General features: G+C 39.7%; 1 protein-coding gene across 1 annotated transcript; it reads left to right on the forward strand.

The window, feature by feature from the left end:
* Positions 1–1,634: 1,634 nt before the first annotated feature.
* LOC112561627 (contactin-5-like) lies at positions 1,635–11,576 on the forward strand. The gene is made up of 7 exons (XM_025234208.1): positions 1,635–1,874; positions 3,494–3,669; positions 4,221–4,329; positions 5,299–5,489; positions 7,062–7,247; positions 7,438–7,578; positions 11,476–11,576. The coding sequence occupies exons 2-7, from the start codon at positions 3,591–3,593 to the stop codon at positions 11,574–11,576; spliced, it is 807 nt and encodes a 268-aa protein (XP_025089993.1). The 5' UTR covers positions 1,635–1,874; positions 3,494–3,590.
* Positions 11,577–16,511: the final 4,935 nt, after the last annotated feature.

The raw sequence follows: 16,511 nt of genomic DNA on the forward strand, positions 1-16,511 counted from the left end.
TAGGGAATCGTCACCTCGATCCCATTGGCTGATATGTTGGATAATAAATATTATTACTTTTTCATCTCCATTATATTTTTCGATTTGAAACCCAGTCCACCTATACACGTCCTTGCTTTCAGAGGCAGCTGTTTCTGTATATTCGTACAGTTCTTGTAAACCGCTTTGTAGCTAACACAGAGACAACGGGTAAATACAAACACACAACGCGGGGTTGTGTAAATCTCTATGTAGACTGCTCTTGATAGGAAAGAGTCAGCTTTATGATCCCGTGTTCCGCTAAAAATAAATATAAGCAGACTTAACCACAGTATTTTTTGCACCTTTCAATAATTTATAACCCGGTATTCAGGTTAAGGTAAGCTGCAGGTTAAGGGCATTATTATACATTGTACTCGAATTTCCCTGTCTTATTTCCTTTCCGAGGTCAATATATCTTGTTTAAACGGGTAGGGTACAGGAGACAATGACAGCAGCAAATCAAAGTTGATGATAAGTACATAAGAACTGGAAATAGCAAATCGGAGATTTTATGTGTGAGTTTAAAAGAAGGAAGTTGTATTTATCTTATGTGTGTGTGTGTTTGTGTGTGTGTGTGGCGGGGTGAGTGATGGGATGAGAGAGGGGCTCGGGAATGAAAGTTGGTAGCTCTGTGTGTTCCATGTTGCATATTTGGAGCAGCCATATTCTTGAATTTCTTGATTCTCCTTGATGTATGGGAAAGGAAAGTTTAGTCTCAAATCTATAAGTATGAAACCAGCAAAACCTGACCGCAACACGCATGCCTATTGTCGTCCCTAGATTGTTTTATTGTGCAGATGATATACAGAGCGGTAGCGAAGTTTGTCTTTACGCGCATGCGCAAACCATGCCGAGACTTTCATTCCATCCTTCGGTCCGTCTGACTATTGCGGTGACTCATCAGTTTAGCAGGCAGCAGGAAGTGTACACGTTGCAAAAGAGTTAACCTACTGTAGCTGAACTACGACTTTACCAAATATAGTAAACTAATGCTTAAGGTGACGATCCTGAGAAGGACAATCCGCGGTGCAAAAAGAAAAATCTCCGTGTCTTTCTACAGACTGTGAAGGCGCTCGGGTTTTCTGGTCTGCCAGGAGAGTTGATTCATCTACTGAATACTATGAGGAACAGAAATCCACTTGCACACAGTTTACTTTTCAGTCGACAAGCACAAAACAACAGCTAACAGATATTCTTTAAAAGAGGCGAACGACAAAAAAAAAAAAAAAAGATATTCTTTAAGACAAAGTACAGTTTACAGATATATTCTTATATTACAGTTCAGTACACAAATCTTCTGAAAGACCTGTGACGATGTAACTTTGCAGCGTCCAAGCAGACAAATATGCAGTTAACCAAACAAACTCAAGAGATGTGTGCAACCGCTCAGATAATTGAGATTTACACCGTCCAGTGGGTTTTAAGTTAAAAGTTATAACAACTGCTTACTACTCTTCCTTGCCTAGTCCTGCAAAGCTTATCTCACTATCTTTTATGCGGAATAAATTTATCTCTTCAGGTCTCTTCAGTTTTCAACAAGCTAACAAAGTAAAATGTGGTAATGTTCTAAATCACTGGTGTTTAGGTCTTGGTTAGGTTACACTATTCCAACACACAGCGCTCCGTCCGGCCTAATGACATGCGATAACCTTGATCGCGCTCCTATTCGGCTCTGGTACACAGTCACCCGGATGCGAGGGAGTCCACCCCGACAACCCCCAGTATAACCAAGAACGTTAACAATAAGAAAGTGAAATCCTCATGATCGTGAGTCACCAATATGAGTATAAAACTACAGGACATGGAATCTCCATTCCCAGTCGAGTCACCGCCGTACACAGACGAGAGAACAGGTTCGTAAGTAAATTAATCTGAATTTTTTCAGAAAAAAATAGATATATTATTTTAGTTTAATTTCTGTACCTTGATTTTTGTTTCTTAAAACTCTTTACTACCATAATTGAAATTGAATAGATAATTGAATTAGATAAGTGTTCTCTCGCTTGAAGTTTGTCAATGCAAAAAAATGAGAAATGAGTTGATATAACCAAACAGAAACATGGGTAACACAATTTTAGGTTAGTATTGTTGTGCCTGAGGTCTGCTGTAGTTTTCACTATGCATATGTACGGAACGTTTTCCAACTTCAACAAAGAGGATCAAAAAGGGAAGCTGGCGGGTGTTCCTGCTCCTCTCTAGGTAAGGTCCGACTACCCCCAACCCCAACGCCGCCCCTCATCCGTTTTCTCCATCACCCACTTCCCATCTGGTTTTTCGCTTCTTGTGCGGCACCTTAACATGCCTTGACCCTCGATACCCTCAGATGATGACACTCTGTAACACATGTACTGAGTAACTCAAATGTTGAAGTCAACCTACAAGCAGAGAACAGCTTCCTGCACATTTGATTCTATGAAAATTATATTTAACACCATTCATCGCTTCAAAAAAACAGCAAAAACAGATAAAAACAGCAACAAAAGCAGCAGGACATCCTTGCGCCCCCCTCAGTGATTGCGCCCTAGGGGACTGCCTAGTTTGCCTAGTGCTAGAACAGGCCCTACCCACTGCTGATCTGAGGGTAGATAAACTCTTCATGCAGTTAGAAAGATGGCACACAACATACATTTCAGACCAGACCTCCACCCTCTCCACCCCAACATTTAGCTGTTACCCTCGGGCAGGCGCTACAAAGTGCAACGTGCGCGAAAAACTACCTAGCAGAGGTCCTTCGTGCGAGCAGCCATCACCATCCTGAATAAAAGGCACAAGGACTCATAGGTCTACGATATTACCTGGCATCCTTCTTAGGAGGTTCACATGTATATGTGAGAAGGTGTAGGTGTGCGTGTGTGTTGAATGTCTTGTATGGGTAGGTATGTGTGTATATATATACTCCTATTATGTTTGTATATGTGGCTGGGTTTGTGAGCAAAAGAAACATGTCTTGGACTTCCTCGGACACACAATACAGGACTTGCTTCTTTGCCTTAGTTTGCTGGCTCGGCATGAAACATCCTCCCCCCCCCCCCGCCAAACACACACACACACACACACAAAACTTCCACGAGCTGTGCTCAATTCATGTAAATCTCGGCTTAGTTGGTGTTAACCATGACTGTACTTTTGTCAGGACTGGTCTCCTTTCCTTACAAAGTCGCAGATTCAGTCTTTTATTTGTTATCGGTACTGTTGTCTATCCTTCGGTCATTCCTATGTTGTTTGCTTGTTCTTCTGTCCATCATATGTACATGTGCATGTCTCGTTCTTGTTCTTAAGCGCTAGGGCATGCTCCTTAGGAGTGTGAGTATGCACTATACAAATTTTGCTTTTATTATTTATACATATAAGCAGATAGGTAGTAGTTTGTTGTGTATTCTTTAGTGGGATTTCCTTCATGCCAGTAGCTAATATTATTTCTTTTCTGCTGCTTGTCATTCTTAATAAGTGTTCATCCTGTGTCTGTGTACAGGGCGACAAGCTGATCAATCTGTGGCACAGCAACTGTTGAGTACTAAAGGGAAGAAGAGAGGGATACCCCGAATATTTGAGTTCGGGGAAAGGGAAGAATGGCCCGGGTAGCTTCACCCGTACTTCAGCTCTTGCTTACTGTGCTGGGCACATTAGTAATGACAGGTGGTGAGGAAAGTAAGTTGAGTGTAATTAATGTTTGAGAAATTTACTTAGCTTGCATAGGTGAATAAGCAGACAAAGATAATGTGTCCATACCTGAAAGTCTGAAGCCTTATCTTACAAGATCTTTACTCTAGGTGTCAGTACCTGTTAAAGGAGAAAAAAAGAGTCTAGTGTCTTCTTTTGATATCTGGTTATTGTTTTCTTGGGGGTAGGTGTGAAATAGAAGTATCTAAGTCTACACCAGTTTTTTTTAATTTCTTGTTGCATTTGATTGATCAAGAGTCGGTGATTTATTTATGCAGATGTATTCATCCACTGTACATCTCAACGATTTACCGAGAAAATAAATTTCAATGTATAAAAAGTGTAAGCAGTAGTTTAGGCAAGAAATTTTTAATTTGATCAGCAAATATTCATGTTGCCTTCAATATTGTTACTGAAAACAGTTCCAAAAAATATGGCTTTTATGGTTTGCACAAAGCGTAATATCACTATAAAAGATTCAGTAATGCTATAGACTTATTTACACTTTAAAAGTCAGAGACGTATCTGTCTGTCACCAGTACGAGTTCCCCCATCTATTGTGTCACCAGTAGAGGGACTGCAGCTAAGTTACACAGAACATGATAGGGTGGAAGTGAAATGTAGTGCCACTGGACAACCACCTCCTTCGTGAGTATTCGTTAACAATATTTGACAATATGACTTAAAATTGTAATTTTTTCAAAAGCCAGAAAACAAATATCTTTTGGTGTTGACATCTGTATATAAGACATAAGATTTAATCTCACTCAGCTTTTTATAGCTGGTTGGATTGTTTCTTTTACTTTAAAATATTTATTCCTGGAAACTATCTTTCATAGAAAATAATCATGGGACACGACCATAGAGTTGTACGATCATTTATATTTGTTAGCTGTAGTTTCCTCTTTTCCTAGTAAAAGATACTAGACAAGGGTACGTAACCTAACCTGTTGCCTCCCTTGAATGTAGCGCCATCATGTGCATATTATGTAAGTAAGAGTGAGAAAGAAGTAAAAATATCCAGAGAAATCGTTTTAGGAACTTTTGGAATAAAACTTACGAATCTTGTACTGAAAGAAAAGAAACTGCAATCTGTCCTCACTTGCAAATTGTGGAATTTGGTTGAACTTAAAGTACATTTCCAGTATAGTGGATACAAAGCTTTGATGGTAACAGATCCTGTTTCTCTGACCTCTTCACTCCTTACACTCCTTCGCTCCTCGCTCATGCATAGTGACTGATAAATTTCTGCTCACTGTGGATCCAACCTTTCATATCAACCACAAACAGTTTTTTAAAGACGTAATCATGGGTTTAAAATGAATCTCTTTCAATAATCTTTACTACTAAACATTTTACCATCATCTGTATTTTCGAATTGTTTATACATTTTTAAAATATTCCTCTGTATGTCTGACTTGACTGATACGGTTGTAGGATTTTGGTAGTTTTATCAACTTTTGATTTTATTTTTGTTGCTAACAAACGTTTTGTTTTGACAATCTTCACTTTATTACATTTATTCTTTTTATATCAGTTTTTAACTGCCACGGTGAAGATATTTGCATATTGAGTGTGACAGTATAGTTCCTTTGTAGGAAACGTTTGTCCTTTCAGATACAAGTGGCTGTGGGATGGAAATGACATAAACAGTGATTATATCACATTCAGTGCAACAACAGGAATCCTGACAATTCCCAGTCTCACTACAAGAGAAGAAGGTTCATTCGTATGTTATGCCAGAAATACTTTTTCTAATGGGATGACAGCCACTGCTGTTTCTGCAACAGTAGAAATCCGAGTAGCCCGTAAGTACAGTTGATAGTTTGTAACAGTGTCATACCAAGTTTACATAGTTTATCTCATCTACCTCTCTTCAGTGTCCAGTCACTTAATCCCCTATACTTTTAATCCCTAAGCACTTAATCCCCAGACGCTTAATCCCCTACCTAGACTGTGGAGGGTTGGAATCACGCCTTTCAGTCTCTCTTCTCCTGTCATCACCCAACAATGTGAACATTGACGTTGAAGTTAATAGCATGATTTAAATATTATTAATGTATTTCAATATTTATTTTAATTGTAAAACTTATTAATGTTTATATGAAAATAATAATTTGAATTTCAATTAATTTTTTCGCTGACTTCATAATTTTTATAGTTAAGGGTTTAGTTTAGGGATTAAGTGTCTGGGGACTAAGTGCTTATGGATTAAAAGTCTAGGAGATTAAGTGTCGGGGATTAAGTGTCTGGGGATTAAGTGGCTGGGAATCCTTTCTTCAGTTCCTTTTTATTGCTTTCTGATTAAAAAATATCTCTGTTCTTACTACGATTGCTTGTTTGTTGAAATGAACAGTGTTGAAATGAAATCTCAGAACGTAAAATTTCCTTCCACTCATTTTGTTTTAAGTTACATGTTTGTTTTCTGTTGCATGAAAGAACGCTTGTCAGTGCCGGTGCTCACACACGTCTTTCTGCCACACAGGCCTATATGGGAATGGCCCGGCTTAATTTACAGTGAACACTGGTCTTCCTACTGAACACTAGTCTCGCACTCAAAACAACTCACTACACAATCGTAACCATCAGGGGAGATGACTTTGTTCCCTGACAGAAGCTTATTTACTTGCTTGGGAGGAGGTCGGTAGAGATATGAAAGCGTCAGACTGACTAGAAATTATGCTCACAATAGTTTCTTCAAACTCAGAAGACTGAAGAGATAAAGTTAGAGACCTAGAGAAAGTGACAGACTGTGAAGAGACCGTTTGCGTATCATGTTTGTATATAATAGTTGTATATAAAGGCTGTCTGTATATAATGATTGTATATAATGGCTGTCTGTATATAATGATTACGAAAAGAGGTTGCCCATAATAAGCAATGGGGCAATGAACCTTTAGTCGTGTGTCTCACCCCTGATGGTTACAGGCTTGCCTCCTTCCCTCGTCCCACATTATATACAGATAGCCATTATAAACAATGTCTATATATAATGACTATTCCTTCCCTAAAGTGGGACGAGGGAAGGACGCAAGCCTGTAACCATCAGGGGTGAGACACACGACTAAAGGTTCATTGACTCATTGCTCATTATGGGCAAACTCGTTTCGTAGTCATAATAAAGTCACAAACCACATAAGCTTTGTTTCGGACCAATTGAGGGGAAACAAGCAAATATTGAACTAGCTGAGACGCAAAACACACAATGTTATTTGTTAGAATTTCGGTCACTTGAATCTGACAAATTGTCATGAGCATTTTATTTTTCCTTTACCTTTTCAATCAGAGTGTCAACTTAAAGAAATCATTCCATTAAAATTTATTTAAACGCATGCTTATGATTCAATGTTTGTTTGTTTTTTTACCAATAATTTATCCAGGTGTAGGAGACTTTGTAAAAAGATCAATTGAGTCATACTCTGGTACTGAAGGAAACTATGTAACCATTCCTTGTGACAAAATTCTTCGTAAGTACTATGGAGCCATCACTTTCAAGTGGTACACAGTTCTAGGTTCAAGAAATGACGAGGTTTTTCCAGATGAACGCAAGCTCATTGATCAAGGAGGTAAATATGTTTTTCCCATTGCTATTGCCATTTACAAAAAATGATATTGGCTATTGCCGTGGATAGTCCTGGATTTTGCCATTGGTGCATGTACTACAGTCATGTAACAGCCATGCGAAGTACTGTGTCAGAAAGATGTTGAGATATCATTCTGATACTATATATATTTGTATGTTAACACATTTTCCAGGCAATCTGCACTTCTCATACGTACTCGAGTCAGATGAGAGGGCTGGAAGTACTACATACAAGTGTGCAATCTCCAGTATTAAGGCTAATGTCATCAGAATTGGCAACGAGAACAGCCTGACTGTCACAAGCACTGGACCTAGTAAGATACTGTAGTCATGATGATATAATGTAAGAACTTTACTGCGAGTAGAGCAAAGAATATTAACTCAATTATGTCAATGATATATTTTCACAATGAAGAGGCCAGTCAACTCTCACTTACAGTCTTCACTTATTACAATAAACAATGATTTATAATTAGAAATTATAGACAATACAAAATAATAATTGCACTGACAATAAGAAGAATGTTCACATATATCTTAACTGCAGATCAAAGCACACAATACAGTGGAACCTCGGTTAGCGAACGCCTCGGATAGCGAATATTTCGGTTAACGAACAAAAATTTCGTTAAAAGTTTGTCTCGGATAGCGAACAAAATTTCGGATAACGAACAGCCACGTGAACCACACGTGACCGACCAGCACGTCATCATTCGCTCTCGAGACACAGTTACGATCGGTCGTTCCTTATCTATGCGCATCCTTCTTATTTAGTGATTGTTGTGCTTTATTTTAATAAGACAATCCTCAATCAAAGAAGATTAAGAGCAATTAATAGTAGTGAGGTAATGACAAGGAAGCGGCCAACAAATGAATTGAAAAAGGAAATGATTTCAAAGTATGAAGGTGGCATGCGTCTGTCGGATATGTGATGTCGTATTACCGAAGAGTTTTACAAAAAAGGCAGAGGGAACAGCTAGACATATTGGACAAGTGTTTTCTTTTAACCTCGAAGCTAAAGAAAGGGGAAGTCACCCCCGATTTCATAATGTCACGTATGCTCATGGAGGGGGAATCCAAGCAGTAATTCCACCCCTTCCTCCCCACACCTGCTTCCACCCACGCCGTCAAAACGGCAAGTTTTCTGATGTTTAAATGCTTTCGTTAATGTTTTTTTATGTTTATTTAACTCCATTTATATTGCATTATAACTGTTCTCATTAAAACAAATACCTATATATGTATAGCCTGTAACTTTCAAATATTAGCGAGTCAACAGAAGCTGGGAACCAATTAAATCTATTTCCTTTATTTCTTATGGAAAAAATTGTTTCGGATAACGAACATTTCGGATAACGAACAGCTTTCCAGAACGGATTAAGTTCGTTAACCGAGGTTCCACTGTATTTCGCATTGAAAAAAATTGCCACTTTCCACTTTGCCTTTGATTCTTAATGTTAGTAATTACTAATGTCTTCTTCAAATTTATCTATTCAGTCATCAAACTGTAGTCGACCGGAGTGTTTCAGTCTCAGCTGAGAACTAGAAATAACTCGTTCATATAATCTCTCTCACACACACTTTCTCTCTCTCTATATATATATGAAGTTTTATTTATCAGCTCCACTGGGACGTCAACGTTAAGTGATTTACCTCCCTTTAGACTCTGTTGACATCTTTAGTTGGACTGAAATGTCTGTGGTCTCGCTGGTTCTAGTCAAGCTGCTTTAGTAGACATTAGCGTCTGTTCTCAGAAGAAATAGAAATTGTGTAGGTCGTTGGAACATTCAGCCACCGGCCTAGCAATGCTTTCCGTGAGAACAGGACTCTTCGACGACTGGTTTATGTTGAACTGACATGGTGATGGTCTTCAGTAACTAGTAGACCTTTTTTGCTGTCCCCTTGTGCCATTTTCTCTTATGGTCTGGCAATAGTTTTCGATCCATTTCTACTTAGCTGCTCTTGTCTCTTTGAATTCGCAGTTTGCTGTGTTGTTTTACTTGCTAGATGTTTCCAAAGATTATATAGCTAACTGCCTATGTCGGCGCTTGAATATTACCTCTTTCAGTCTTGTAATGCAGAATGTGAAATGCATTGGTAGTAGGATAAAGTCGATTAATTTTGGTTGTGAATTATACCATCAAGAAAATGTCAAGTTGCCGTTCTCTATTCTTTCTGGGATGGAGAGTGTTGAAGAAAGTGAGCCAGCTGCTCTGAGCAGACTCTAATAAACTTATGTCCCTGTCGTTAGTACAAAGTCCTATTCTCACGCTGCAATGTTTGCAAGGTTTGCATGTACAAGTTTTTGCATACAAGCAGCTTTGCAGCACCATTCTATTGTCGGATAGCAAGGCCCCTGGCAAGTGTCTTGAGAGTTGCGAGGTGACGTCATTCGCGCAGCGCATTGGGTAGTCAACAACGTTGCAAACTATTGGAGGGAAAGGGAATCTACTTTGTTCAAGCATTGCGATTGGCTACAGCCTACAAGAAAGTTTTAGTCACCGAGTACGTCTTAAAACTCTTTCCAGCTATTCTTAGAACTCTTCCACTCTGTCGTCTGATAGTAAACATGTAAACATGGACAATGGTGACATTATTTGTGAGGCTTGGCAACTATTGGTATGGGAATCAGAAATGAGAGAACTGCTACTCCGAACACTTGTCTACTTGAGAGGAAGTCCACGTCATGCTGGTCGTGTCTGGTTTGCTTCCCACTATACTACAGCGCCTGTGGACTTCGTCACTTGCTGTCTTCCCTGGACATCTGACCGAGGTCATCCCCCACAATGTCCCACCAGTACTGTTCTAGCTTTTGGTCATCACCTTATCACACTAGTGTATTGTCTAGACCAGTGATGCCCAACCTTTTTCGGCCTGCGGGCCATATCCATTTCGGACAGCCGTGTCGCGGGCCACTTCGCCGCAAAAATACAAAAAGGAAAAAAAAAATAGAGCAGATACCATTTTTTATTAGAAACAAGTTGTACTTACCATTAATTATGTACTAATTAGTGGGATATTTGAAGTTGTTTTCCCGAAACCAACTTCTGAATCTCCGGCCTCATCTTAGAGACACCAAGTCAGAGCACTGAATCGAAATGTTCGTCCATCGCAAAAAAGATTGAGAGACGCCCCTACGTGGGGATACATACTTCTTCTTCATTTTTTTTTTTCGTTTTTTAAGGTCTTCTTTTATTACTAACATGCCGATTTCCTGCACTGTGGGCGTCGCGGGCCGGATATGGCCCGCGGGCCGTAGGTTGTGCATCCCTGGTCTAGACTTTCCACTTACCAACAGAAGTTCCCTTTCTCAGATTTATTCGATAGTTTGGCTCCAGTTCCGCACTTTTGATGTCACCACCTTGAGGATTTTTGGTAGAGCACGTGTCCGGCATACTGCTTAGTCTGCGTCCTTTCTCTGGATTTATACACTTGGTGGCATCCATCTCCCCTCTAAGAGAGATCACAGCCATTACCCTTTGCCCAGTGTTAGCATTAGGATTTGCTGTAGATGTTAACTCCTTTATCAAGATTGCGCACAAAGTAGCTGGACTATTTAATTGCTCTTGGGTAGTGAGCGAAAGAGCGAGGACAAAATGTTTTTGTAGTTTTCTTCTGTTTCTCGTTTTAGTTTGAGCAGAAGACGGGACTGAGAAGTCCAATCCTTTGCACAGCGAATTTAAATAAAGGCTTTTTTTCGTCTTTTTTTTTCTTCTGTGTCTATCGTTCATTTTTGTCCTTTGGTAGAGATCATCTTCAAGATCGTAATTTCCATTAGTGTGCACATTCTGTTTTTATTGTGAGGAATAAAGTTTTTCAATATCTTATGTATAGTTCTTGTAAATTATTGTGTACCATACCCAACGAACGTCTTATAGGTAATGTTGTGCAAGATCTTTTCTTTCTCCGACTAATTTCTTGTTCCATTTTCACTCTCATGGAAAACACGTTTTTCTCTTTCAGCGCTTAATCAAAGACTAAGTTAGTTGTTCCTTACGTTAAATTGTTCCTGTATTGATAGATTGCTGCATAAATGTCTTTTTATCATTTGTATTTGGTGGAGCACAATAAAGTAAATATTGTCTTTTAAATTAGATAAAGGCCTTATGCATTTCCAAGACTGAACCCTGATCAGTCCATGTTAAACAGAATGAAAAGTTTTGTTAACATTGATTACAAGTATCTAAAAACAGAAAAACGTCTTTTTTCAGTTCGAAACTCGGCACCAAGACTGGAGTACAGCACCTCTGGCTCATTCCTCATTGTGGAAATAGGGAAGAACGCCACACTAGAGTGTGTCTTCAGTGGATAGTAAGTACTTTTGCAGACTATACTTTTCTTTACTATAACATCAGAATAATAATTTTAGAAAAAATATTGATGGAGATTACATTATTTTAATTCAGATAAAAAATGACTAGTAGAAAAAAATTAAGTATAGATATGGTTTTAGACTGATATCATACTTTTATGTAGCATCTTTTACCAGCATGTATTAATTAAAAAATCAATAATTTATTCAGATATAAAGAATTCAGAGATGACTAAGACATACACGAAATATTTATAATGTTAATATTTTTGTTTATTGTTGTTTGTTTTATTGTTTGTTTTGTTGTTTGTTGTTGTGTTTTTTGTTGTTGTTTTGCCCTCAGCGTGTCATCCAACATCCCATCAGAGACAGTACCCAGAGTCACGTGGTTTGAGCAGGATGGACGAGCCATCACACAAGGAAGTCGCTATGATATTACCTCAAATGGCCGAACTCTTACTATCATGAATGTGACAGAAGATGACGAGAAAAACTACCGCTGCAGAGGAACCAATTCAATGGGTAGTGATGAAGGGAGCCTGGCTCTCAATGTCACATGTAAGTTGAATTAAAATTTTTCTGAATTATTTTGAAATCTATCAAATACAATCCCCGTTAAAATTTCTTGGCAATACTTTCGGTCACTAATCCTTCTACAATAGTGTTTTTATTTTTTACAAGTTTTTTTTTATCAAGATGTTAGCATGGGTATAAGATTTTTTTAAGTCTATGTTTTTGTGTGCTGTGATTTACACTAAAGCTTTATATATATATAAAGTTACATTAAATAGCTAGAAATAAAAAAAGACGGAAATCGTTCATGACAAATATTGCAAAATAAACATCCCAGCATCTCTTTACAATGCGGTGTCCAGGACAAAAATGATGTAGATAGATAATGGCCGTTTAAAATACCGAACAGATGCCTCTACAACCAGCTCATCAGATCATCATCTGATTTCATTTACTGTCACTTCAATCATCTTCAGCGCGTCCCATCTGGGTACATCGTCTGGAGTCAACGACAGTTGTAGAAGGTAAAGATGCAGTGTTTTCCTGTGTCACCCGGTCTGCAAAAGGTGAACAGAGTCCCAGTCAGCCAAAGTGGTCCCTGAATACAAATCAGATGGACTCTACATATGGTGAGGGAGGCTTCATTGTCTGGTGTGGCAAGTTTGACATTGAAATGATATGAAAAAAATAGTATGAGTGATCCAGATACTGCTTACGAGTGGGTGGATGTAGTATGAACTCAAGTACATTCTGTTGCTGTTAGATAATAACGATGATGATAAGAAGCAGAGAAAGAAAGATAACTCTTTCTGTGGGTAGTTTATTTCATCAGTACCTTTTTTTTTTATTCATCAAAAGGTTCTGAATATCAAAATGATTTTTCTTGTTTAGTCTCCCTGCATTTCTGAACCCTCTAGGGGTCTATATTATGTCTTTATCCATTACTTGTTTCAGATCCCTACAAGTACCAGTTCAATGCTGACAAGACCACACTGACAGTCAAGTTTGTTAACAAGGATAAAGACATCGCCTGTTTCCAGTGCAAAGTGGCTAACAGTGTTGGCATGGTTCAGGATAATGGCTGTGTCATTGTTATTAGTAAGATTTACTTTCTTTGGGGTTTTAATGCCTGATCATAAAACATTAGAAAACTTTAGGCTTCCGTGTATTACAGATCATATAGATATGAAAAGTACCTCTGACAGGTATTTAGGAGAAAAAGGCAAACTCAAAATAAAAATATCTGGACATCGGAAACTTTAGGTGGAAACCTAGATGTTGTTGAAAAAAAACAACTGTTTTCTCTTTTTTTTTCTTGCAGTGCAATTCAAATTTAACTATGTTAAGCTTATTACCTCAGTATTTTAAATAAACATTTAAACACGAGGTAATGGTTCTGTCACGAACTTCCCGGGGACATGCGCGCACTCGTACAAATCAACAACACGAGATCACTTTAGTTTCAATTAGGACGTCCCTTCCCGGAAAATACTTAATATGAAACAAGAAAACGTCAAAGTGAAATTTGCAATTACATGTACAATATATTCTGCAACAAGACAGTCCAGGCAATAATCAATAACCAGGGCTTCTGCTTACGCAAAAAATTGCGCACAGTTCGCATTAAAAGTTCGGAGGACCCCTTCAATTTTCGTCAATGGGGTCCCCTTCAAATTTGGGCGAAGAACAGGGACCCCTTAAAAATATGAAGAAGGGGTCCCTGGGACCCCAAAGAATTTAGCCTTAGCAGAAGCCCTGAATAATACACAAGCAGGAAAATGACAGTATCACAGCCGCACACACCAAAATTAAAGCAAATACTAAGACCGCTCACAGGCAAGTCTTCAGCAGTTACTAACACTGCACAATCAAATCTACAGTGGCTACCAAAGCCGCACGAGTAAAGTACCTCAATTAATAAACATAATAGTAAATGAGTCCCACAGAACACAGTGGTTACTACAACCAGTTTAAGCACTTTCGAGTACAAAATAAATCGACCACATGTGCTCGTTGGTGCCGGACAACACCACATAATCAAAAGTTTTACATCACACCACGTAGACGATGGTGGAGAATAACAACGAGTGCTTGAACCCCCCCCCCCTTCTTGTGAAATTTAAAAGAAAGTATTGCTTTCTGTACGCCGTTTCTCGTTGAAATTCGTCGGCGTCCCGATAGCTCACGTGTTTGCCCTGCGTCAGAGGTCCCCCGGAGGTAAAGGTGCGGTGCACAAGGACGTGACAATCTTCAGCTTGCTGCTCGGGTTAACGAATACCGCGACGGCCCTCCCTTCTGTCGGTGGGTTGTCGTAGCTGAAACACTGGTGATGGTGGAGCGCAATCGCTCGACACTCTCTGTAGCTCTGATTGGATTCCTACCGCCTTCTCGCCAGCTCCGGTTGTCCTGACTTTCTCCGGCAACCTTCCCTCAGCTTGGCGCTTGTTCTCCGCACACAGCATCAGAACGACGTAGAACAGGGGTGTCAAACACCCGGCCCGCGGGCCACATCCGGCCCGCCATGAAATTTTACCTGGCCCGCGAAAGAAGTTTAGTTAATCATTGTTAATGGCCCGGCGACAAGTAAAAGGCAAACAACAGAAAAGTTCCCGTCGAGGACAGCAAGAGATGGGATGAGTTTAGTGAAGTTTGTACAGACCACCAACAGTGCACTGGTCAAGTTACCACCGCTCCTGTTGATGACCAGACGGGAGGGTGAAGGCGGGGCCCATAAATCTGACCTTTGACATGCGACACCCTGTCCTGAACACGGGCCGCGGGTCGAAGATTTTTAGTACCTGTTAACTTCCCTGAATCGGTCCGAGATCAAAGGGTGACTAGGCTCGAATCTCGAGCATGTTTGGCAGTACATATTTGTGTGAGCAACTTTTCTCTGTGATGAAGATCAACAAACATCACACAGGAGTCGTCTTACTGATATACACTTGCAGTCCATCCTGAGAATCTCCACACACAGAAACTTACTCCAAACATAAACGAACTTGTTGCCAAGAAAAGATGTCAAACGTCCACTTCTGACAAAGTAAATTAAGAAGAAAAACTGCTATGCCTTGGTTTGTTATTACTTTAATTTTGTTTTAATGTATGATTTTGTTTACACAAATTTAATAACATAAAGTTTAGTTTTCTACTGTTGAATAAAAATTTATCGGACTTAAATAATAACCTTCGGCCCGCCACCTTGTGTACGATGTGACATTTGGCCCCCTGGGTAATTGAGTTTGACACCCCTGACGTAGAACATTCAACAAACTTACGTATAACTGCTCGGCGGAAGCAGCAGAGGCCTGGCACCTAGCAGCAGCTCGGCTTTGGTAAAAATCCACAACAATAACAGCAGCAGCCCACTGGCCGCTTACGGTCGGGCTTAAATACCCACCCCAGTCACACTAAACCAGGTGTGAGCACTGCCTGACCTGTACGTGGAGTTCACAAAACTCGTGGCCCACGCTTTCCACGAAATACAGGTACAGATCAACAACAGCTGCCAACTTTCCCCCATCCCCCCCCCCCACCACTCTACACACTTGTCCGCTACAAGTTCTAATTTCTCACATTATCGAGAGTGGAAACTAAGGGGTTCCTTGTGCTGTATTACAGGAAGATGACATCTAGCAGACCGGAGTGAAAACAGCATCAATCTCAGTTCAGATTTATCAAAACCTGAATCTTTTGCTGCATGGCTTGACCATACATAGAGCAAGACATCAGAAAATCAGTCAGGTCGTGACTAGTGACTGGAGAGGACTGTAGAGAAGACACTTGCATAAAGTCTTGGTCTTCCATGCGCCACACACTTTTAAATGCTAGAGCCCTTTCCGTTAAGACTATAAGGATGTTTACGCAATATATAAAAGATAATAAAAAGAAAAAAGAAGATTCACGGTATTTCACTCTGCGTTTTGTTTCTTTACCTTGTAATACACAATACTGACACATGGCCTTGTGTCATGCCTTTTCTCCCTTTTCTGTGATAGTTTCTGCTGCTTGTTGCAACTCTAGTTGTGTTTGCCTTTTCCAGAGCCAATTGAGATCAGAGTGAGACCAGCAGCTGAACAGTCAGTAAAGAAAGGAGATGTGGTGGACCTGACTGTAGTGGCCACCACAGACCCGCTCTATGAACCTAATATGACTTACTCCTGGATCTTCAAAAATGTGACTTACTCTGGTAACAAAGCTCCACCACGTGTAACCTATGACCTTGTCAACAACCGGGCTTACATCAACACCTCACGACTAACTGATAAGAAGTTTAAGTATATTGCTGGTCTTTACCGCAGGGTTGTCGCCCATCCAGTTCAAACGGTGTATGTCGACGTTACCGTGACGACAGAAGCTGAATCTGCAAGTAGGTGGAAACATTTTAAATGGGTCTCATGCTTTTACAGATAATGTCTTAAG

This window comes from Pomacea canaliculata, linkage group LG4 (genome assembly GCF_003073045.1).
Source record: "Pomacea canaliculata isolate SZHN2017 linkage group LG4, ASM307304v1, whole genome shotgun sequence".
Taxonomy (NCBI): Eukaryota; Metazoa; Mollusca; class Gastropoda; order Architaenioglossa; family Ampullariidae; genus Pomacea; species Pomacea canaliculata.

What these genes read in the sequence shown, in the direction of transcription:
- LOC112561627 (XM_025234208.1), top strand. Translation starts at nt 3,591, where the DNA reads ATGGCCCGGGTAGCTTCACCCGTACTTCAGCTCTTGCTTACTGTGCTG. An exon ending in AATGACAGGTGGTGAGGAAA is followed by an intron (nt 3,670 to 4,220) that starts GTAAGTTGAGTG and finishes GTCTGTCACCAG; the next exon opens with TACGAGTTCCCCCATCTATT. An exon ending in TGTCACAAGCACTGGACCTA is followed by an intron (nt 7,579 to 11,475) that starts GTAAGATACTGT and finishes GTCTTTTTTCAG; the next exon opens with TTCGAAACTCGGCACCAAGA.